At 38.2% G+C, this 25,350-nt stretch overlaps 1 protein-coding gene across 1 annotated transcript in view; it reads right to left on the bottom strand.

Annotated features, from left to right (window-relative positions):
* Positions 1–25,350, bottom strand: part of LRRC49 (leucine rich repeat containing 49) — a 138,174-nt gene that overhangs the window by 63,674 nt on the left and 49,150 nt on the right. Inside the window, exon 8 of the mRNA XM_049777845.1 lies at positions 23,492–23,553. Within this exon, the coding sequence (XP_049633802.1) occupies positions 23,492–23,553 (62 nt within the window). The remainder of the gene's footprint in view (positions 1–23,491; positions 23,554–25,350) is intronic.

The raw sequence follows: 25,350 nt of genomic DNA, 5'->3' as shown, positions 1-25,350 counted from the left end.
AAAAAAAAAGTTACAAGTTTCAGCTAAAAATAGTTTCTGCTAAAAATAGTCCTAGAACATTATACTGTGCCACAGGAAGTAACTGAGCATCAAAATTAATTAATTAATTAATTAATTAATTAAAATAAGGCAGAGACTGCAGAGGTGTTAAGGCACTTGCCTTGCAAGCAGCTAGCCTCCATTTGATCCCTTGGTACCACATACAACACTGAGCATCTCCAAGTGTGATCCCTGAGTACAGAATCAGTAGTAAGCTCTGAGCACATTTGAATGTGGCCCTCAAATCAATAATAATAAAAATAATCAAGAATTTATAACCACCCTTGGGGCTGGAGAGATAGTGCAGCGGTAGGGCATTTGTTTGCCTGGCAAGCATTGGACCCAGAACCAATGGTGGTTAGAATCCCGGCATCCCATAAGCTCTCCCGAGCCTGCCAGGATCAATTTCTGAGCAGAGAGCCAGGAGTCACCCCTGAGCATTGTCGGGTGTGACCAATAAAAAACAAAAACAAACAAACAAAAAAAGAATTTAACCCCCTTTATTTCCTAGCCCATAAAAAAACTTGTTAGAAAAATGAGGGCTACTCCTTCCTTTTTTCTTTTCTTTTTTTCTTTTTTTTCCTTTTGGTCTCGTGATTGTTTGGTTGTTGCATTTGTTGCTGTGGCGCTTTTTTGTAGTTGCTGGTTTTGGTCTTTGGTTTTTGTTTCTTTTTTTTGTTTTGTCTATTTGGTGGTGGTTGTTGGTTTTTTTTTTTTTGTGGGGGGGGTTGGTTTTTTTTTTTTTTTGGTTATGATTTCCTTTTTTTTCCATTTTCTTCTTTTTAAATTGATATTTATAACCTTCCGATTTTTTGTTTGTTTTGTTTTTTATTTTTTGGTTTTGGGTTTTTGTTTTTTTCTTTTTTCATTTTATTTTTTTCTTTTTTTTTTTCCAAACAGAACCACATAAATTGAATCATCTTGTTCTAACTCATAAATCGAGGGGAAAAAGATGGATGGTACCAGAATCTTAGCCGTATGAACATTGAGTAGAAATAAAAAAATGATCAGATTTAAACACCAAACCCTAAGTCAATGACAACAGAATATCCAATCTTCAATAAACTATAAACAGAGGGGACCTGAAGCCTTATCCCCCCCCCCCCATTCTTCCTAGGTAACTTGACCTTACCTGCAAGACCCCACCCATTTCCTGGGTGGGGTCTTGGAAAAGGTAGATAAGGCTTTGACCAGAGGGGATTAGGCCCCCTTTTGGTCTTTTGCCAGCTTGGAAGTCAAAGGGAAGATGGCTGAAAGGAGTTAAGATGCAGGGCTAGCTAAGAATGGCTGAATGCTTAAAAGGTTATGATATAGGCCACACATGTGGTGGATAGGGCATGAATAAAGTTGATGCTTCCTGATGCCTATCTCTGGATGAGTCTGATTCGCCGTTCACCTAAAGCTGGGACCCGCCAGCTGAATGGGGATTGCGGAGCCACGTGGCCTGGGATGGCAGAGAAAGATCCCTCCATCCATCCATTCCACCTCAATCCAGCACCATCGTTAATTATTTAATTCTACAGGGACCAATTATACTAGCAGTCCAGGGGGCAAAGGAGTGGGATGCTGGGAACAGGGTTGGAGGGAGGACAACGCTGGTGGTAGGAATACCTCTGATTCACTGTCACTATGTACTTTAAATATTACTGTGAAAGATTTGTAATTCACGATGGTCACAATAAAAATTATAAAAAGAAAAAAAAAGAAAAATGAGTGCTAAAAGTATGGCTCCCTTTAATAAATGCAAATGCATTTAACAAATAAGTTTACAGTTTGAAAAGGCATGACTCCAAATATCAATGATTTCCTTAGATAATAAGATGCATGAGTAAGTCAAACTTGCTTTAACAAGAATGTAAGTCAGGCTTAAACAAGGTGTATGTGTGTGTTTATCCTTAATATATTAATATTTGAGAAAGATGACCTAGAAGAGGCAGAAGAACCATGCTGTGAAAGAAGCATCTCTGCTATCTAGGTCAGGCAGACAAACAGTATTGTGAGGTGAGGGGGACTGGGAATAAGACATGGGTGTGTGCAGGAACACACAGACACAGAATTAATGCCTAATATGAAGAAACTAATATCTCCAATATTATTAGGAACAAAGACATTAAAAGCAGGAAGTGAGTTTACTGAATATCTGTTATTATCACCTGCTCAGTTCCTTTTCTTCTGGTTAAAATACTCTCAGTTTCTGCAGCAAGCCCTGTTCAAAAACAAATCATAGCCCCCTCTGATTTGGAGGTAAAACACATATCCTAAGTTGGAGCATTCAGAGCACCCTATATGCACTGCTAAACTGACTGCATCCAATGAGACATCTGACTTGAATAAATGCAGTGGGAATCCTCTGCAGCAGTGCTTCCCAAGATGCAATGCATAAGTAAATCACTTGGAAATCTGAAGAAATGATTCTTCTGATCCAAGAGATTTAGGGATTGGTATAGAATAGTGGGTTTTTAATAAGTACCTTAGTGGTATTAATTCTACAGTTTTATGGTCATGAAGTGACTTGTAATGCTCTAAAATGTTCTACCCAGGTTATCAGGACAGAAGTGCTGACCAGAGCTGCTAAGATGACAGACTGATTTGAGAACTACAAGGTTTGGTTTTGTTTTTAAATAAGATTCAATGTTGTTTTCTTTTCTGTTTCTGTCTTTATGCTTTTGTGTTCTGTCATTAGATTATACACACATTAAGAACAGAAACTAAGTATTTATCCTCTGGACATGGACAACTAACACTGTCCATTTCTTTTTAAGTCAAAAAGAGAAAGTTTTATTAGAAGACAAGTCTCAAAGATTGGTAGATAATATGTGTGTATGTCTGTGTGTGTGTATGTGTGTATGTGTGTGTGTGTGTGTGTGTGTGTGTGTGTGTGTGTGTGTGTGTGTAGTGAGTTAGAAAAGGTTGGGAGTCACACTCAGCAATGCTCAGGAACTATGCCCTGGGTTCTATCCTTGGAGACTGCTTCCAGCAGTGCTCTGAGGAACAGATAGTGCAAAACTGGAACTGGGATCTGGTAAATTGCATACAAGCAAGCTCTTTAACCCCTGAACTATCTGGCTGATTGTTTTGAAGTACCATTGAAGATACCTTGAAATGTATTAAGTCTCTATCTTTTTTGTGTGCCCAGGACTTCCTTCAAAAGTGTTCACCTTCAGGGCCGGAGAGATAGCATGGAGGTAAGGCATTTGCCTTGCATGCAGAAGGCTAGTGGTTCGAATCCCATATGGTCCCCCAAGCCTGCCAGGAGCAATTTCTGACCGTAGAGCCAGGAACAACCCTTGAGTACTGCTGGGTGTGACCCAAAAAACAAAACAAAACAAAAAAAAAAAAGTGTGCACCTTTAATAGACCTGTGAGTGAGGAGAAACAGTTCATGGTGGGAAGCTTGCCACAAATAGGCAGGAAAAGTACAGTTAAGGAAAGAAGAGATCAGTATGATAATAATAGTTGGAAATGATCACTCTGGACAACAACTGGGTGTTTGAAAATGTTCTATTGAGCATTACATGATCCTGTAATTTAGAAATTGCTCAAATTTATTGACAAATTTATAATACATGCATGTAAAAATGCATCCTAATAGTTCACCTGTCGATATGTTGTATAAATGTTTAATCGAGAACAAAAATCTATATTAAACTATATTTTCTTAACTATAATTAATAGTTCTTTTGTTTAATTCACTCTTTTTTCAAATGCAACAATAATTAAATATGTTTAATTAGTTTTACTAAGGCACTTCTACAGAAAGGTAAGGCAATAAATAAAAGCATAGAGTTTCTGAACAAATTATAGTTGGGCACATAAAATAATATAAATAAGAAATATGAAGCATATTTCTAAATATTCATTTTAAATATGAGGAAGGCTTTTGAATTTTGTTTGTTTGTTTGTTTGTTTCTTTGGGTCACACCCGGCTGCGATCAGTTGTTACTTCTGGCTCTACACTCAGAAATCGTCCCTGGCAGCTTTGGGGATCATATGGGATACCAGGATTCGAACCACCATCCATCCTTCTGCATGCAAGGCAAATGCCTTATCTCCATGCTATCTCTCCGCCCCCCAGGAAGGCTTTTGAAGGAGCTATATATATATAAACCAACTCAGAAATATGTTAAACCATGGTTCTTAAACCTAGAAATGCTGTATTATTTATTTCAAGGGAATTTAAATCCTTTAAGTTCCAGTGAGGTAGGAGATAGGTAACAAAGGTAATATAAAACATGTTAATTAAATATATGGTAGAAGAAAGTGGCTCTTTTGGTTACTATAATATCTGATATGTTCTTATGATATGAACAATTAAACTGAAAACCATACATGAAGCAGAAATTGAACAATTCACATTGTGATTTCTAGATAAAAGGAACATGTCAAAATCATATTCAACTTGTCTTTTTGCCCAAGGCATTTTCCAAATCACATAATCCATGGAAGAGAAATCAGAAGAGAAAGGCATCCCTGAGCAAATGAAACAAGAGGCCAGGGCTTGTATTGGTATAGAATTCTGAAATGTAGGAGGGGTAATACAGAAGAGCAACAGGCATAGAAAAGAAAACCCAGAAATCTACCTAAGGATCACTTAAATATCTAACTGCATTTGTACCAACAGAGTAAGACTGAAAAGTCTTGCAAAGGACAATTATGAAAGTGCTATGAAAGAAGAGTATCTGTTAGCATTGGAATGCTAGCAAGAGCCAGAGATCTCAGTGAACATGCCGGTTACACTGTTGAGGCCCCAGACAGGTTATGGCTGTGGCCTAGAGAGACTTTCTATCAGGAAACAATAAGAACACATTCATATCTTGGGAGAAATACAGAAATTTATCTCTCAGATTTGTGCCATTGGTTGACACCCTCTATTTTTGTAGTCCCCTCTAGTCTCTAGAGGAAAAGAGATGACATTGTGCAAGCAACTCCTACATTTGGACTTTCCCCTCTTCTCCCAAGCTTGTAAATGGTATCTGCTCTTATCATACAATCCTGTGATAAGAAAGAGAAAAGATAGCAAGGGCAACTGATATAGGATATTTTAATAGGTAAATAATCACTCTGCCTTTGATCTTGTAGCTAACTGTCAGGATTAAAAAAAAGAGAGATTAAGAACATATTACCATTGGTGGTAGAATATTAAATACCTAAAACTCTACTACCTATTACTTTATAAATCATGATTCTTTAATTAAATAAGAGATTATTATTTTTATAAAAAAGAACATATTGCTGATTTGGAGACATAGAATAGTGAGTAGAATGTTTACCTTTCATGCAGTATACATTACTGCATAAAATACTGCAGTATGATTACTGGCACCATATATGATTCCCCAGCATTGCAAGGAATGATCTGTGAGTACAGAGTAAGCCCTGAGTACCACTGAATGTAGCCCCAAAATTAACAAAAACAAAAATCAAGACAAGAATATATTGCCTTAGTTACAGAATTAGCATTGCACATCCCATAAATAAAACTGTTTTTTCCTATTACTGTCCTGAAGTTATTTTCTGTGCAGGTAGACAATAAACCTGGGAAACTTTTCCTTTCCCACAGAGAAAATCCTTCAGTTGAAACTGAAGCCACAGCTCTCCAGGAATTGGAATGGTGGAGGACAAGTTCCATGTTGAGCAATATAGCTTGATGCAGCCTTGAGGGACTGGCTGACTGTCATACACAGAATAGAGATGCTTAAAAAAAAAAAAAAAAGAATAGAGATGCTTGTAGCTAACTTTTATGAACCATAAAGTCCTCTGGCACATCCTTGGAGAGACCAAGGTAAGTCAAACAGGAGGGTAGTATTTCTCTTTTCTCTCTCCTTTCTCAATCTCTCCTCTTGTCTCCCTATTTCTCTCTCACCACTTCCCTCACTCCCCAATTCTCCCACCAATATCATTTTGTAAGCCATCATGCATTTAGTCTAAAATTAAGTAAAATGACTTCACTGTCCTTAAAAAATGTCTAAAAATAAGCCTCAAGAGGATAAAGCTGACTCACCACTAGGTAAATTACTTTCAGAACAAAACTCAACCCTCTGTAGACAACAAAATTCAGATTCTCAATAATAACCACAAGTTTTCGGGTACAATACAAACTTGCCATATAAGTGAGGAAACAAGAAAATATGATCATCATCAAAGAGAAATTTCAATAGGAATTGTCACAGAGAAATCACAATTGTTGAAATTAAAAGACAATAACTTTAAAACGGCTATTATTATTTTGTCTTGCTATAGGGTCTTCTTACTTTTACATCAGATCCTTTAAGACTATATGAAATGAAATTCAAATGTTCAAAACTACCTCCAGTAAAATCTTAGACCACTGAAAGAGCTTTAGGATGGCAGATCTTGAGACAGGTGTTACCAATAATTCCACTCAACCATAAGATAATCTTTATTTAGGTTCCTTATCTTATTTTTGTATAGTTTATACCTAAGGGATGATGATGATGAATTAGTTAAAAATTGAATTCTTATAGAAATAATACAGATGCTAAATAGTAATTGACTATAAAATGAACTTAACTTATTTATCAATTTTAACAATAACTTACCTATTACATGCTTGATATCATAGCCATTGAAATAAGATTATTAAACATGGTCTAATCAGCAATATAAAAACATATTATACTCTAAGAGATATTATAAAGAAAGTAGAAAACAGAAAATAATTTTTGTTTGGGGTGTGGATTAAATCAGTTTCCCTAAAATGGTCACTACTGCTACTCCCCTTGGGGGATGGATGTTACTAGAATGAGCCAAGTGAAAAGAAACCTCAGTGCACCTATCGGGCCACTTTCTGTCTGTTCATTTAAAAGGCAGATTTCTGGGTGTGAGCAGGGGATGTGGCTCCAAAACCAGGACCTGGAGAAATGTGGATCTGGAAGCAAATGCTAATGCAAGAACTAATCCACACAGTGAAAGGGGTGGGGAGGAAGGGGCTCAGAAATTCCAACACTCAAGACTTCCACTCCTATTCCACTACTACGAAGGAAAGTAGTTTAGTGGATGAAGACCAAAGATGAATGCAAATGCCTTCCTGAAACCTGGGCTTTTTTTTTTTTTTAGAAAAGTTTCCATTTTTTCCACTTAACTTCTTTATTTTTTAAAATAATTTTTATTGTGACCAACATAAATTACAAATCTTTCACAGTAATATTTGAGGTACATAGTGGCATTGAATCAGTGTTGTCTTCTACCAGTATTGTCTTCCCTCCACCCCAGATCCCAGCATCCCCCTTTTTTGCCCCCTGGCCTGCTAGGATAACTGGTCCCCTCTGTGTATAGCTTGTTAAAGATTGGCTATCGATTCTGTTGTCATTGACTTAGGGTTTGGTGTTTAAGTCTGATCCTTTTATATTTCTACTCAATGTTCATACGACTGTTTGGTCCTGGTACCATCCATTTTTTTCCCCTCTCAATTTATGAGAGAGAACAAGATTATTCAAGTTATGTGGTTCTGTTTGAAAAAAAAAAGAAAAGAAGAAAGGAAGGAAGGAAAGAAGGAAGGAAGGAAGGAAGGAAGGAAGGAAGGAAGGAAGGGAGGGAGGGAGGGAAGGAGGGAGGGAGGGAGGGAGGGAGGGAGGGAGGGAGGGAGGGAGGAAGGAAGGAAGGAAGGAAGGAAGGAAGGAAGGAAGGAAGGAAGGAAGGAAGGAAGGAAGGAAGGAAGGAAGGGAAAAGGAGGGAAGGAGGGAAAGAAAGAAAGAAAGAAAGAAAGAAAGAAAGAAAGAAAGAAAGAAAGAAAGAAAGAAAGAAAGAAAGAAAGAAAGAAAGAAAGAAAGAAAGAAAGAAAGAAAGAAAGAAAGAAGAAAGAAAGAAAAGAAAGAAAAAGAAAGAAAGAAAGAAAGAAAGAAAGAAAGAAAAAGCAACAAACAAAAAACTGAGGGGAATCCATCTAGAGTTCATGAATATCAATTTAAAAAAGAAGAAAGAATAAAAAAGGAAGAAAAACATAAAGTATACAAAAAACAAAATCCTACAACAAAAACAAATTAAACATCAACAAAAAAAACCCTGCTTTTTCCAGGCTTCCTAACTGGCTTCCAGGCTGAGTAATTCCCTTTGGTGAAGTTACTGCTGCTGCTTCTTTGATGATGCTGAATCTGATGCTGAATCTCTGATGATGATGCCTCTCACACACTTCTCTAACTCTCCTTCTTATCCCCTCTCTCTCCATCCTGCAGACTCCACTACCCGCCCATTCCAGGTGTGGGCAGTTTTGATCATTCAGATGGGATCAATAAGAAGTTAGGGGAGGATACCCACACACACCCTAGGGTGGAGAATGAACACTGAGTAGGGAGGGACCCTGTGATTCCACCCCGGATTTACGTGTAACTACCTGCAAGACCTGCCCATTCCTGGGAGGGGTCTTGGGAAGGTTAGATAAGGCCTTTGACTGAAGGGATTAAGGAATTGGCCAGCATGGAGGTTGGAGGAGACATGGATGAAAGAAGTTAAGACACAGGGCAGGGCCCGGAGAGATAGCACAGCGGCGTTTGCCTTGCAAGCAGCCGATCCAGAACCAAAGGTGGTTGGTTCGAATCCCGGTGTCCCATATGGTCCCCCGTGCCTGCCAGGAGCTATTTCTGAGCAGACAGCCAGGAGTAACCCCTGAGCACTGCTGGGTGTGGCCCAAAAAACAAAGACACAGGGCAAGCTAAGAATAGCATGTGTTTAAATAGGTTTATAATATAGGCCACACACGTGATGGCCAGGGCAAATAAAACTGATATTTCCTGATGCCTGTCTCTGGATGAGTTTCTACCTGCCGCGACCACATGAAGTTGCTGACCCGGTTAATGGTGGATGGAGCCACGTGGCCGGGGCCTAAGGACAAAGGCCTCCATCTCCATCCAGCTCCATCTTAAGGACCTTCATTATTATTTTAAACTACAGGACCCAGTAATTCAACAGAGGGCAATCAGTGAATTATTTTGAGGGTGGTAGGTCAAATAAGTTTGGGTACCTGTGGATTTATTCATTCATAAAGGATGAACCAAAGTTCTGTAGGTAGAAATGTCAATGTTACTACCAATCTATTATAAACTATTGACATTAGAATTGTCAGAAATGCACTCTGCCACAGTGTTGGCAGAAAGGCTGATTTTGCTAAACTGACCTTCCTTTTCCGGACAGATAATACTTGCAGCCTGTAACATGCATTTTTTTTTTAACAAACTCTCCTTCTGTGAATGGTTTCCCTGCCTTAGCAATCATCTCACTAACCATGTAACTAGCTTCCACTGACGCAACATTCTCTTTGGTTGCTTTCTTGAAGAAATCTTGTTACCTCATTAGACATGCTTTAAGACTGGCAACCCGCTTGACTCTCTCATTTCCTTGATATTTTGCACATTCCTCAGCATGTTTAGTTGAATAATGGCGTTTCAAGTTGTATTCTTGTGCACTGCAACTTTCTCTGAGCAAATAAGACATGTGGGGATGCCCCTGTGCTCAACAAAGAAATACTACATCTCCCACTTTTCCTGAAATAGTCTGTGCTTGTCATCAATCTTTCTCTTCACTGCAGGCTTTGATGAAATCATGATGAAGGTATGACAAAATCTAATCCTGTAATAAACTTCTCTCCCTTCTCTCCCTTTGCGAATGTTTAATGCGATTTTTTTCTTACTAATGCGATTTTTATTGCGATTATTCGGTAAGCGAATAATCGCAAACACTGCGATATTTGAAGGCCAGCCGCGGGCCACAAAATGTTGTATGGAGTGCCACAAATGGCCCACAGGCCGCGAGTTTGAGACCCCTGGGCTAGAGCTATGGGAGGTCTTCAGTGAGCTCGACCATGTCATTTGGTCAGCCACCTTTACACGGTGAGAGAATAGGAGGTGAAGTTGCAGGGGAAGGAACCTTTGAGCAGGAATCTGAGACTGAAAAGGGGGTTCCAAGCTGGAAAAACAGCAGGTGCAAAGCTGCCAGGTGTGTCCTGGAAGCCAGGGGTGGAGCAGGTGTGCAGGAAGGAGTATGTGAGGGGTGGAGGGTTTCACCCAGGGAAGTGGCAATGATGCAGCAGAAGCAGACTGGGGGCAAGAAAGGAATGAGAGCTAGGTAACCTGATCGGTCTGGCTTCTGGGTACAACTCTTGGGGTCCAATTCTGCCCATTCTCTTCCACAGAAGATGAGACAGACGGGGACCAGAGACATTCCTTTGATGGTAACTCTAAGTCCGGAGAGCAGGATCCCTGCAGGATGGGGTGGGGTAGCTAATGGCATCCCAATGCATAGTCTGGGCATGAGGGGAGGCATGGGCGGGCTCCTCATTTTGCTGAAAGGGTGATGGCTTCTTCTCTTGTCATGTTCCTATTGTTAGAGCTCTACGGAGAGCCACGATCAAGAAAAGGAGGACCTGCTGAATCCTGAGGAGGCCAAGGACCAGCTGGCTGACATCACCTCCGTGGGTGAGTCCTGCTCTGGGGGCGCTGTGCAGGCGACTTCATCCCCACCCCGAGGGACAGGATGCCATGCCTTGGGAACCAGGATGCCTGTTGCAGAACAACCCTTGATGGGGTTGACTGATGGAGGGATGGAGGATGAGTTCTTTCTCCTCCAGCTTGGAGCACTCGTCTGCCACCCTGTTCAGCCGGCAGTTCTGAGTTGAATGTGGCGGGTAAAAGGCTAGCAGGCAGTCAAGCTTGTGAAAATATCAGCTTTACTCGGAGGACAAGACTGAAGCCAAAGCCTCAGCATCAGTTCCAGCCAAAAAGCCACTTTTAGAGTTATTTTTCTCAAATATCAGAACAGATCTGTTATCTATTATAAATGTATTTTTTAAATTGATCTTTTGTCTGAAAGAACTGAAAAGGCTTGATCATCAAAGCAAAGAAACTATGACAAAGAGGTAAAACAGCAATATGTGTAGGGAAATTTTAAAACTTATTTTTGTAAGTTCTCTTTAGATGATAGCTATCACATTTAGAAAAATGCGACCAAATAGTGTGTCTGAAGATGTGTTACACAACAACCATCAGTCATATACCTCAAAAGGCTAGATGGGTTCTGATAATAAAACTTCCTTGATAAGCATGTCATTATTTTCAGATTTAAAATTTGTCTACACAGGTGATCAAGATAGATCTGCCAGTGAACTTCTCTACTGTATTCATTTTGAAGAGTCACATATTTTTGGTTATCTGTTAACTTGAACCACAAAGATAGAAAAGCAAGAGCATTTTTTTCTGTTTGTTTTTTGGTTTTTGGGTCACACCCGGTAACGTTCAGGGGTTACTCCTGGCTATGCGCTCAGAAGTCGCTCCTGGCTTTGGGGATCATATGGGATGCCAGGGGATCAATTTGCAGTCCGTTCTAGGCTAGTGCAAGGCAGACGCCTTACCTCTAGCGCCACCACGCCGGCCCCAAAGCAAGAGCATTCTAAGAGCTTGCTGAATACTATAACTAAGGAGTCACCATGGCAAGAATGATATACCTAACACTGGAAGAAATAAAATGAAGTACTGTATCTCAACTATTGGAACACTTCATGCATTCAGTTGAGTTCTACCATGAACAAGTATCAGATATTCTCAATCAGTGAAATAATTAATCCTTCAAATCAATAGTGAGAACTACAAGAACATACAAGAACTAGTTGTAAGCAGCCTTCCTCAGAGCATTCTTCATAAAAGGATATATAGTTCCCTAGGTATTTACTATTACATGGCTATTTACCAAGTTGAAATTAACTTGAAAAAAATTGGCCTCCTGATAAATGTATGAGTGATTTAAAATTATGAATTATTTTCAGTAAATATTTGAATATAAGGATATGTGGGTAGATATTTAACCCTAAAAAACAGTGCTAAAGAAAAGTGACTGTTCAAAGTTGAGAGTTAGGTGACCTTCAGTCATACTATTATTAATAAAAGAAGTCATTTAGAAACTTGTAATAGCTGTAATGATAACCACAAAAGCAATCACCATGTTTGAACTGGGCCAGCTTCATAGACTCACTCTTTGCATGAACGAGATATAGACCAAGCTGTGAAAGATTATGGCTACCCTGGCCCATGTATCACAAAGCTGGCCATTTCCAGAGGAGAGGGTGGGCCAAGCCCCTACCCTGCTGAAATCACACTTGCTCCTTCATTACCCAGAATCACCATTTCCCTGATGGCCTGCTGCATCACTGATCCTCTAATATTATCTGCAGGGATGTCAATTTGACCACATTTCAAATACATTGGCTGTTGAGCCGATATCAACAGGGGTGTTTTTGAGAGCAAGTGCAGGCAGTACTTGCCCCAGTATACAGATACTCCCCGGTATCTTCTTTCTTCCTGGAAAGCCCAGAAATTGTAATCATGCCCACACACACAGTTGCCATGTTCGAACCAGGCCTTCTTCCAAAAGGCCCTGCAGCTGAGTCTATGCCCCTAAAATTTGTAGCATCAGAGCTTTGAATTTCTGGACAACTTCATTTGTTTGATGCTCTCATCCCTAAAGGAACATTCCAATTTGACAGACTGGGCATATTACAACAGCTTACTAAACCTTCTTTATTTTATGAATGGCTTCATTAATGATACAATAATTTTCGCAAATGAGCTTGCTACTGTATTTTTCTTTCTCTCTTCTCTTCCATTTTATTATTTTTCTTTCCTTTTTTTCAATAACTTTGCTTTCACTTATCTAGAGACAAATGTATTATGACTATGTCAACTTTGTGATGTGTATCCTTTAAATTAAAATAAAAACTTGTTACAGCATTCCTTCCTGACAAAAGGAAGAAAATAGTTTAAAATTTTCAATAACATCAGTAAAGAGAAAAGAGTCCAAACAGCACTGTCTTAAAAAAGAAAGGTAGGAGAAATGCTAGGTGCACATGTTGGCAGGGAAGAGTATCTTCCCTGACATTATTTAGAACTTCTGGTGCATGGTGATAATAAAAAGCAAAATTATTTTTAGTCCTGTTAATGTAATAGCACTACATTAAATTCAATGCCCTACTGATAGTGTGTTCCTTATTTCCAGTATCTTGGGTCAAAGCACACCATGACCCAGTCTTGTCAAACTGGATGGTTTCATTTATAGATTTTTTTTTCAAAGCTAAAGTTATGAACAAGATCCTTACTGTCAAATCAATAGACTGACCTTGACTGCCAAGAGAACTAATAGTTTAAACCTATAGCCCTCATAAGTCCAGGCATTAGACTATGTCCAATTGGCTAAATAATTATATTTAAAAGCCCACCAAAATAAGTTCCTAAATAATATAGAAAAATCTGAGGTATAAGTGTTGGAAAAAACTTTAATATAAAAGTAATATTTGGGGCTAGAGAGATAGTACAGCAGGTAAGGTTGTTGTTTTGCATGCAGCCAACTCAATTAACTCAGATTCAACCCATAAACCATGTATGATCCCCTCATCAGCACCAGGAGTTATTCCTGAGCATAAAACCAGAAGTAAATCTTAAAGATAGCCTGGTGTGGCCCCAAAACAACAATAAAGAGTCCTTTTTATTAAAAAATATACATATAGATACAAGATGCTAAAGAGACTATAGAAATCAAAGTAGACAGATTTTTTTCAACTTATAGTCTAGTAGGGCAAACAATTTAAAATCAAAATACAATTAAACTAGGAACACTTCAATAGTAGGGGAAGTATAGGAAGCTATGAAACTATGTAGCAAGACCCAATGTTGGGTTACTGATCCTACCTGGTGATAGTATATTGGATTATTCCTTAGTTGGTATTCTGCTCCCACCCTAGGGTGGTACCTGATTCTTGTGTTTTAAAGCAAGGGTCTGAGGAAGGCTGGAGGATTCTTCAGCTTTATTCAGTGAATAAATATCTCCTGAAGCCTGACTGCCTGTGAATTTTCTACCTACCACTCTCCTGAACCCTCAGACCCGCCAGCTGAACAGGGTGGCAGATGAGTGGTCCGAGCTGGAGGAGAAAGACCTCATCCTCCATCCCATCACCTTCCATCCCCACCCAGGGCTTAATTACAACAACCCAATAGTATTTTTCAAACTTTAAAACCAATCCCAACCCACAATGAGAAATTCATTTACCTTTAAAACCAACTCCCATTGATCTATAGTGAAATAATCTATAAAAAACACATAGATATAGCTATAATACATCATTAAAACTTGATATTTTATAAAATATGTCCTTACAAATTCTTATAAACTATTTCCTATCCATTTCAAAAGTTTCCAGCCTTGGCTTGAACCATTAAATTTTTATCATCTTTGTATGATTTTGACATTAAGTCCTAAAAAAAAACACACACACACAGACCACTGGAATTTTAAGTCAGCTTCTTACTATTGATAGAAATTTCTGAGACCTACCTAAAACTACCAAATTTATTAACAATGTGTTTCAGAAAGCTATGTTTTAGCAGACTCTCCAGAAAATTCTTTTTTTTTTTTTTTTTTTTTTTTTTTTTTTTTTTTTGGTTTTTGGGCCACACCCATTTGAGGCTCAGGCGTTACTCCTGGCTATGCGCTCAGAAGTCGCTCCTGGCTTGGGGGACCATATGGGACGCCGGGGGATCGAACCGCGGTCCATCCTAGGCTAGCGCAGGCAAGGCAGGCACCTTACCTCCAGCGCCACCGCCCGGCCCCTATCTCCAGAAAATTCTTAGCCTTATAGTTTGAGATAGTTTCATATCAATTAAATACAAAATCTAATACATCACAGGATGTATTTTCAGACAAACAGAAGGTAGAAAACTGTTACTTTTAGAAGCCATACTAAATGCAAAAACTAAAGAGGGAAGGGAGAATAAGGTATGTTCAAGGAAGTGCAAAGAAATAGGAAAGTCTGGAGCACTGTGGAAAGAAATGAAGATAAGAAGCAGGAATAATTCATTCTGTTAGGTCCCTTTTTTCCAGTCTGAAGAGATAGTATAGTGGCTAAGATACTTAAGTAGTAACATACCTTTATTGTTACTACTCCAACTTGATACTAGCACTACATATAAGTCCCCAGGTCACCCTTAGAGTGACATCTGAACAGAGCCAACAGTAAACCTTGAGCAAGATCCCTCTTCTCATCAGCTCTATGCTGCTTCAAAAACAATACAGAGGTATTCATTAATAATATAAAAGTCTTTAAATGAGGAAATGTTGACAGATGTCTTAAAGTTAAGGACACTATGCTAAGTGAAACAAGCAATCACAAACAATACATTATATGCTTCCATTTATATAAAACATAGAATTGTTAAATTCATGGAGATAGAAAGTAGACAGTAGTTACCATTGGGTAACTTTCAGAAAGGAGAAATAATGATTTGTTTTTCAGTGGGTGTAGAGTTTCAGTTTTGCAAAATGGAAATTCTGGAAGCTGGCTACATGACATTGTATTATACATACTAAGTTGTTGACTTAAAAAATAATCATTGTAAACTAAAGGCATCTTCAAAGAGCAACACTACACTCCAAACAAGTGGAAGCAAAGATAAATAAATGGGACCACATTAAACTGAGAAGCTTTTGTAACTGAAAGAAAGGAGTGACTAGGATACAAAGGCTACTCCAGGAATGTGCTAATATCTAAGATATACAAGGTACTGACAGAACTTAACAGGGAAAAAAATCTAATCCCATCAAAAAATTGGGAGAAGAAATAACATACATTTCCTTAAAGAAAAATACAGGTGACCAAAAGGTATATAAAAAAAATGGTCAGCATCACTAATCATCAGGGAGATGTAAGTCAAAACAACATAGAGACTGGCACACATCACAAAGAACAACTAGTGTTGGCATGGATTCGAGGAGATAGTCATTCTCATTCGCTGCTGATAGTAACATCATCTAGTCTAACCCTTCCGGGAAACAATATAGATATTCATCAAATAAATTGGAAATTGTGCTCCCATATGATCCAGCAATACCACTCCTAGGGATACACCCTAGGAAGACAAAGACATTTTAAAAAAGCACCTTCTGCACACCTATGTTCACTGCAGCACTATTTACAACAGTCAGAATCTGGAAACAACCCAGGTGCCCAACAAGAGTTGAGTGGCTAAAGAAACTGTGGTACATTGACAAAATGGAGTTCTATGCAGCTTTTAGGAAAAAACAAGTCACTGAAATTTGCCTATACATGGATAGACATGGAGATTATTAGGCTTAGTGAAATGAATCAGAGGAAGAGAGATAAACGTAAAATAGTTTCATTCATCTGTGGGATATCCAAGAAAAATACAAGACAGTATATAATAATATCCAGAGACAATAGAGATGAGGGCTGTGAGGACCAGCCCATGATTTAAAGTTTACCACAAAAGAGCAGTGAGTATATTTATAGCACTCACTGCACTGACAACTACCATGACAATGATAGTGAGAGAGAAAATTAGAATGCTTATCCTAGAGACTGGCAGGGGGTGAGGGAGGAGGGAAATGAGGGGCATTGGTGGTGGGAAAGTTGCACTGGTGAAGGGTGGTGTACATTCTATAACTGAAACCCAACTAGGAACATTATTATAACCATGATACTTAGATAAAAGATTATTAAAAAATAATCATTGTCCATTTCCTGTTTCATGACTTTTACCAAAATTGAAAATTATAATACATAGGTTTTGGAGAGATAGCATAGAGGTAAGGCATTTGCCTTGCATGCAGAAGGTCGGTGGTTCAAATCCCAGCATCCCATATGGTCCCCTGAGCCTGCCAGGAGCGATTTCTGAGCTTAGAGCCAGGAGTAACCCCAGAGCGCTGCCGCGTGTGACCCAAAAAGAAAACAACAACAACAAAATTATAATACATAAATCCTGAGCTGGTATTTAAATCCTAAGCTGGTATCTGAGTCCTTTCCCAAGAATATTACATTTACTTCAGTGCTAACAACCATTCCCCTCTTAGGTTATCAAACCACATTTCCCCTATGTTTAAAAAGAAATAAAATTACTGTAAAATCTTATTAATGCAAGAGCCCAGGGTTCATTCGGACACTCCTGAGTTTCCCCAGCCCTACAGGGAGCAATACAAGAATACTGAGCAGGAATAGCCCCCACGCACCTCCAGGTGGGAGTATCAAAATGCAATGGTTTTCAAGCACAGCATCAAGTTGCACATCTGAAATCTGAGAAACATCTAAAACTATGAATATCTCTGACCCTATTATGAATCTACTGGAAATGATAATTAGTCAGTAATCCTGGAACCATGTATTTTTTAAAGTTTTCAAAGACTTTTTTGGGGTATCCTATTTAGTGAAAATATTTCTGATAAAGAGCAGTTATGAGAATGGTTGTCTGAATATATATTCTTAATCCTCTTCAACATCTCAAAATTTCTTATGAAATGTCTGAACCTAAAAAATACAAAAATATCCTTTGCCAGTATTGGATAACTAAGAAAAGTTTCATCAGAAGGTAAGAAAACTAAGAAATTTCTAGTCGATATAAAGCATATGGGAATAAATTAAACCCCAAGTTTATAAAGAATCTGAAATAAACAGTATCATTACATTAGAATTAAGCACTGCTGGTAGGGCCTCAAATTATTCTTTAGATCCAAGTCTGCAGGTGTAGTCAGCAGATGTGGGTCAGGTGCCCAGAAATTACTGATGACTTTGGTAACAATTTTGGAACCTTTCACTCTCAAAGGAGCAGGTTACTGAACCGTCTCCATTGAAAAAAAGAGAAGAGCATATTCTATATTAAGTTCTGTGGCCCAACAAGAAGGCAAGCTTCTTGTGTACATTCTAAAAGAAACTCTATCTGAGGGACAGCCTTCCCTCTCCAACCCTAAATCTGTTCTGAAGTCAGAGACCCTGTATTCACAATCTGAATTTGTTTTGGGGCCACACTTCTGGCTCAATGTTCAGGAATCATTCTTGACAGTGCTTTGGGGACAGTATTGAAAGCCCTGGATAGAACTCAGGTCAGCTTCCTGCATGTTAAATGCCCCACCCATTGGATAATTACTCTGGCCTCTCAAACTATTACAACTTCAATTGTAAAAACAAATCCAATTTAAGCTCTCGTTTAAAATATAAATTTCATGTTGAAAATCATATTTTTAAATGAAAATGTAGGTAATATTAACTCTGAGGGGCAAGGAGTGAATGTTAGAAATTAAAGGAAACTATCATGAATAAAAACAAGCTGCTTGTAAAAATATACAGACTGTTTCAAAACTAAGATGATGAGTAATTTTTTAAAAAGAAAAAAGCAACTGAGACTAAGAGGTCTTAGATGCATTGGTGGTGTTAAGAAAGGACAGAACTAAATATCGAAGGCAGAAACAAAAACAATGAAATCATGAGACCCAAACTTTAACAATAAAACTTTATATGGAGCTGCTATGCTGACAGACTGGGAGCAGAGGATGGTGGCCTGGGATGCACTCTGTGCACAAGGTGGAGGGAGGTCAACACTAGTGGTGGGACTGGCCCTGAAACATTGTATGTCTGAAACTCAACTATGAAGAACTTTGTAAATCACAATGGTTAAAAAAAAAAAAGAAAAAGACCCAGCTGCCAATACCAAAGCCCATACAAGAAAGCCTTTTTATATATTATCCACCATCCCCTTCACCATCCTACTTTATCTCTCCCTATTTAATCCTCTTTACCCTCAGTCCTCTTTAACCCTACAGGAACCGAGACCTTTCGCCTTCCCCAAGCTCCCAAAGGGAAAGGACACCCTCTCAGCCTGCCTGTCTCTCGCCTCCACCTCCTCTCCACCCCCCCACCAAGAAGCTGTAGCCATCTAGTCTGCTGACACATTCTATGCGTCACATTTTCTCCACCTCCCCTTAATGTGGATAGTTACCTGCTACCAGATTCAGCTCCAGAGAGATCTCCCCAGATCAAGGACACTACCTGTTCCCTGACTGCTACAAACCATTTCTCAGACTCCACAAGACTAAAGTATGGGATGAAAATGTGCCCTGGATCTTAACCCCCTCAGACTATCTCAAAAGACTTAATGGGGATATCTATATTTTCTTTGTATGTTTATTTCCTTAATAGTCATAATTCTCTATTTATTTCCATATGTAGAGACAGCCTCCTCCACCCAACCCCTCCCCTTTTTATTGTTTTGGTTCTGCTTAGTAGGAAATTCTAGTAGAAAAGTCTTGCTTGGGATAAGAGCTCAGGTCAAAACCAGGGCACAGAGACTGACTGTATAGCTTGTTATTTTTACCCCTAAATGCACAAATAATATAATATGAAATTTTTTTTGCACAGGCACACTAAAATTGGGAAATCTTATATAAGAAACAAGTTCTTATCTAATATGGGTAATAATACAGGGACGCCTTCCACCCTGAACATTTGTCATTAGGACTTGACTTAGATCTCATGTGATTGAACATCGACCATCTATCCCTGAACCCAACCTTAGAACAAGCACAGTTCCCTGCAACAGCACCAAGAATCAAACTCTCCCTCCCACTCCAGGGAAGGCCCTAATACTTTTCTGGCACCAACTTGAGCCTGGGACCATAAAGAAAGACTCTATCCTATGCTTTGTCCTAGGATCTGTGGACTAACTACAGTGGACTAATTTTGACAACTGGCACTGAACAGAACGTTTCCTGGCACCATAAAGACCTTGGGGGTTGACAACTAATATGTCTGGAGCCTGTATTCTGTCTCATGACAGTATACTTCAAGGGTAGATACAGCCTGTATCTCTTAGGCCAAAAAATTACCTTTCTAATTTCCCCAATGTTTACTGTGTCTATGGAAAAACAAACAAACCTTGTCACATCTGCCCCATTTTTTTCTTTTTCTTTTTATCTTCTTTTAATTTAATTTATATTTATAGCTTCTAGACAGTTTTTTTTTCACAGACCATAGAACATGAATCATCTTGTTCTGCCTCATATTTCTATGTCTTCCTACAAATTGAGAAAAAAGTAAAACAATGGATGGACCCAGGGGCCAAGTGGTCTCAGAAGCATTGAGTGAAAATAAAAAATGGTCAGACCTAAATATCCAAATCAAAGTCAACAACAATAGAATTAAGAGACCCAAAATATAACAAACTATAAACAAAAGGCACCTCTTACACTAGCAGTCCAGGTGGCTAAGAGTAGATGCATACAGGCAACTATGGTGGTGGGAGGTCAACACTGATGGTGGGAATGGCCCTAATTCACTGTCACTATGTACCTGAAATACAACTGTGAAAGACTTGTAATTCACATTGGTTTCAATGCAAAAGAAATGACAAAATCGAACAGCACCTTTAAAAAAAATCAATAAAAGGTCAACCTATCTAAAGAATGAATTCAGTATAGTCATTTTCCTTGATCAATCACAGAATATTTACCAGTCTCAAGAATGAATATGAGCAATCCACTTGATAAACCACAATGCATTTACTTCTGGAGGGATAGTCATAAAATACATGTTTGGTATAATTGCTTTAGCATGTGCTAGAGGAACACTAGAGTTTAGAATAGGGAGGGGGGCAAAGGGAAGAAAAGAACAAGGATTTCACTGCAAATCCCTGGAAATCAGCTTTGTCAAATTGTATACCCTTCTCTATGATTCCCAAGTCACTTTCATTATACTAAGACCTATTTTTTTACTTAGAGCATAACCCAGAAACCATCTTTCCCTGGGAATTTTTCCTTGACTTCCTTTCCATGAGCTAATTTACATTAGCTAATATCTCCACATACCACAAAGTAAAGTTTAATTCACTATTATAATTTGTGTCGGTATCACTCATAATACTACAAATGCTCTGGGAGGATACTTTACGAAGCATTGATTCAGACAAACATGGATTTCATTCAGTACATGAATCTTGCGTGTCTATTATTAAAATTTATTGCATGGTTGTAATACCAATAGGAAAACAGAAATAAACATTCTATTCAATAAGCTCATAGTTAACCCAGCATTCCATGTAGATACTTATTCAGATCTCTTGGAACTCTCAATAGCCTGCTATTACATACAGCAGGTAATAATTATTAACCTCTAAATTAGAGGTTAGTTAACATTTAAACTCTAAAAATCTAACTGAGGAGGTCAAAACCTAAGAATTTCTATTGCATAATAATGAATAAATTTGGTCTCCCCAAAATAGATATAGAATTAGATATTTTTATCATTGGTATCACCTGGCAGTTTTCCAGACGGAGACCTAAAATTTGACTTTCAGCTTTATAGTGATATTTCTACTCTTCTTTTTTTTTTTTTTCGGTTTTTCGGCCACACCCGTTTGATGCTCAGGGGTTATTCCTGGCTAAGCACTCAGAAATTGCCCCTGGCTTGTGGGGGGGACCATATGGGACGCCGGGGGATCGAACCGCGGTTCTTCCTTGGCTAGTGCTTGCATGGCAGACACCTTACCTCTAGCGCCATCTCACCAGCCCCATTTCTACTCTTCTTGACCTATGCTACTTCTGGGAAACTTCACTACAATTTCATATGCCACATCTATATCAGGAAAATAATTCTCTAAAAAGATACTAGACTTATTACTAAACATCATCTGATAATCCAGATAACTAGAATATTTTGAGCAAAGTTCATAAAAAATCCTTCAAGTCTTAATCATTAACTTCCCTCACACCTCAGAAGCAATATATTCTTTGCACCATATCCTGGACCTTACACATCAACACAAAGATGATGCACTTAGTGCCAAGAGCAGTTCAGCTGAATGACCTAACGAAAGTAAAATGCTATACCTAAGTAGAAAACAGAGACAGCTATCAATTATAAAATAAAATCTTCTGGAATAGTTGACTAACTTCTATTCTACTCTTAAGAATTTGTGTTTTTAAGAAAAATTGAAAAATTTTTATGTTGCCAGAAACCAAACCTAGACTCTCACTTGTGAAAGGTATGTCCTCTACCACTGAACATATAGTTCAAAAAACTAAGAGAAATATCAACCATATGTTTATAATTTCATGGGTAGATGGTGTTCCTTTTCGTTAGAAAATTCTAATAAAAAACCAACTACCTACAGAAGTTAAAGTATCTTGAAGACCAGGAAATCTTGTCACCAGAATTTATATTTCTCTTTAAATTACTCTCCATAGAGTTTGTGAGATAGGATAGTGGACAGGGCATTTGCCTTAATTATACCCCATCCAGGTTTGATCACCCACATCTCATATAGTTTCCCAAGCCCACCAAGGGTGATCCCTGAGTATCTCCAGATGTGCCCCTAAAATTAATGAATTATTCTCTGGAAGCAAAATAAGAAGCAAAAATAATCAAATCTAACAGAAGTTGGGAGAATCTGAGTTTTAAGTAATTTAAATAGCTATTATTTTAAGACATGAACAAATAATATCTGAGAAGAAGAAATTACTTTCTCAAAACAATGCTAATGGTTTTGGGGAAGAAATTCCCTAAAGAATATCAAGTGTACCCCTTCCATTGTCAATGAAAAGAAATCCTACTTCCCATATAAGACTAAAAGACATTTGGAATATCAGTAAATATACACTAAAAAAGAACATCAAAAGACTTTCAGAAAACTTTTATTTTTTGAAAAAGGAGAATGACTCAGGGTATTTTCTTTGAAATTATGCCAGTTTAAAAAGCATTGTTTCATCTTTAAAATTTAAAGTCACAGTAACCACAGATATGGGGTTAGCAATTAAGTATGATGGAGAACAAAAATTAAAGAGAAAATGTATAAAAACTAAGGTGGTTCTTAATCATTAGAACTAGGTTCCTAGCAGAAATACACTCTAAACTCTTTTATACTTAATTGTTACTCTGATAAAAAATATTCAAAGAACAACCTTGAAGAGAAATTAAAGAAATGAGGGATATAAACACAGTTCCAGCTAATGTCTGATTAAGGAGGTGAGGAAAGAATAAAAGAAGTGAAGATCCATTTGCACTGAAAAGTCCCAGGACTTGTCTCAGTTCCAGTTCTGAAATTTTGCACAATGGCACTGAATGAAACATCACTATTGTATAAAGGATCACATGCATCAAATATTTGAGAAGCAAAATGTATACATTTATATATTTGAATATAGTCTACTGACATCATTAATTCTAAGGTTTATCAGGTTAGAAGTCAGTTATGATATAATTTAATTAGTAAGTTGCTGCTCGGGGACAAATATAGCCTGCCACACCAGAACTGCTAGTAGCTATGCAGACTGCAGATAATTTATGAAAAACATTCTTATTCAACTGACTAGTGTAAGTGTCAAACAAAGGACAGCACAATTTATGTTGAAATTCCACATATACATGCTGTACAAATAAGCAGCACTAAAATGCAGTGAAATAAAAAGCACATGTCATCATTTTGGCATTAGAGGTACTAACAATATATACAGGAGCTTTGAAATTCTACAAAGAACTTTGTCATAAGGCCATGCTATTGTTTTCTAAATTTAAAATCTTACATTTCAATGAATGCTCTTAGGTACTTAAAATCTTAATAGAAAGCACTAGAGTTCACAAGATCAAGTTAGTTATTAATGACAAGTTGGGAGCTTCCACTTACGTAGTTATATTGTTGAAGCTGAGAAATAGACGTTGGAGGCAGGGCAAATTATCCACATCTTTCTAGAGGAAAAAAAAGGGAAGAATATATCAGTTGAAAGGAAAAGAAATGTATAAAGATCTTCTTGTTCAGCTGATGAAATATATAGTCATTTCTATTTACTGCATCCTTGCTAGAACCACTGATTTCTACTGGACACTGAGCTCCATTATTCTCCACTGCAGAGTAAATGGGAGGGTTTCAGTACATCTGCAGAACAAGCTGCACCACTCACAAGGTAAAAGGCACTGAAGAGAACAGGGAGCAATGCTGCCGCTAGCCTCCTAACGCATGCTTTTGGGAAAGAAGCCAAAATGCTACTTCAGCATTTCAACGGCAGCACAAAGATAGTATGATCAAACATTTGTTTCAAATCACTTTTCAAAGGAAGCTGTTCTGATTCTTTACATTTTAAATTTATGTCATTATCTTTCTAAAACAGTATGGAGAATTTCAAAGGGATTTACTCAACTCATCTCAAGCATTGAGATTTTTCAAAGGTTTTAATAACCTTCACTCGGTTAAAAGTTAACCATACACTGTCAATTCTCATTCAAAAATAAATTTCATCCTAGTGTCATTGAAGGGCTCTGGAAGGGCACTTTTCACTATAAGACAAGAATCAGAGGGTTTTATAATTGGTTAATTGCCCTGTTCCATTTAGATACAGAACTTCAAAGTAAACTGCTGCTGCTTAAATATTTTAATCTTACTGGGGCTGGAGCAATGACACAGCAGGTAGGGTGGTTATTGCCTTGCAGACAGCCAACCTGGGACAGACCTGGGTTTGATCCAATATGGTCTTCCGAGCTTGTCAGGAGTGATTCTGAGAACAAAGCCAGGAGTAACCCCTGAATGTCACGGGTGTGACATTCATATAAGGTTCATATATATGAACCTTATCAAATATTAGACAATTCTGGTTCAAGTGGTTTTGAGGTATTTTTAATCATAAAACAAAGGCTAGCTAATTTACTAAAAAAAAAAAGATATAAATTCACCGAAAAGTATGGCATACACTGGAGTAACAGAATCGAAAGAAGCTAAGTCATCACGTAGTCTACAATCTCATTATGCATGTGAGAAAAAAATTAAACAGCTGAGACGTTCTAGGGGCCAGCTGCAGTAGTTCCAGGTGATCCAGGATTCCTCTATCAAGGCTTTGAGCATCCTGCTCATTAAAATACTATACCTGAGAGATTCCCACTTATTCTCAATCACAATTTTATTTTAATTAAGTAACTTACTATATGTAATGCTGGAGTTCAAGGGCTCTACCCAGACACTCGTACATGTAAAGCATGTGTCCCTCTTTCTGAATATAGCCCTGCCCCAAACCTCTCATTTTGAAGGAGTGTTCTTTACAATAATTCCCTTTTATCTAAGTTCAAATATCACTAGTTTAATTATACACATCTTACATATTAATGGGACCAAAATTTCGAACCAAATCAAAATTTAAGTTTGACTTTCCCTTAGTCCTCACACAACTTCTTTCTTTAAAAACCACCACCACCACCACCAGAGAGATAGTACAGTGAGTACAGTGCTTGCCTTGCATGTGGACAACCAAGTTTGATTCCTAGCATCCCACATGGTCCCTCAAGTACCACCAGATGTGATTCCTGAGTGTCTACACATGTGGCAAAAACAGAAAGTCCCTGGGACCAGAGTAATGGCACTGCCGGTAGGGAGTTTGCCTTGCACACGGCCAACCTGGGTTCAATCCCTGGCATCCCATATGATCCCCCAAATCTTCTAGGAGTGATTTCTAAACTCAGAGCCAGGAGTAGCCCCTGAGTGCCAACAGGTATGGCCCA

Source organism: Suncus etruscus, chromosome 1 (assembly GCF_024139225.1).
Source record: "Suncus etruscus isolate mSunEtr1 chromosome 1, mSunEtr1.pri.cur, whole genome shotgun sequence".
Taxonomy (NCBI): Eukaryota; Metazoa; Chordata; class Mammalia; order Eulipotyphla; family Soricidae; genus Suncus; species Suncus etruscus.
Note: the sequence above shows the minus strand (reverse complement) of the source record. Positions and strands in the feature narration are given on the sequence as shown.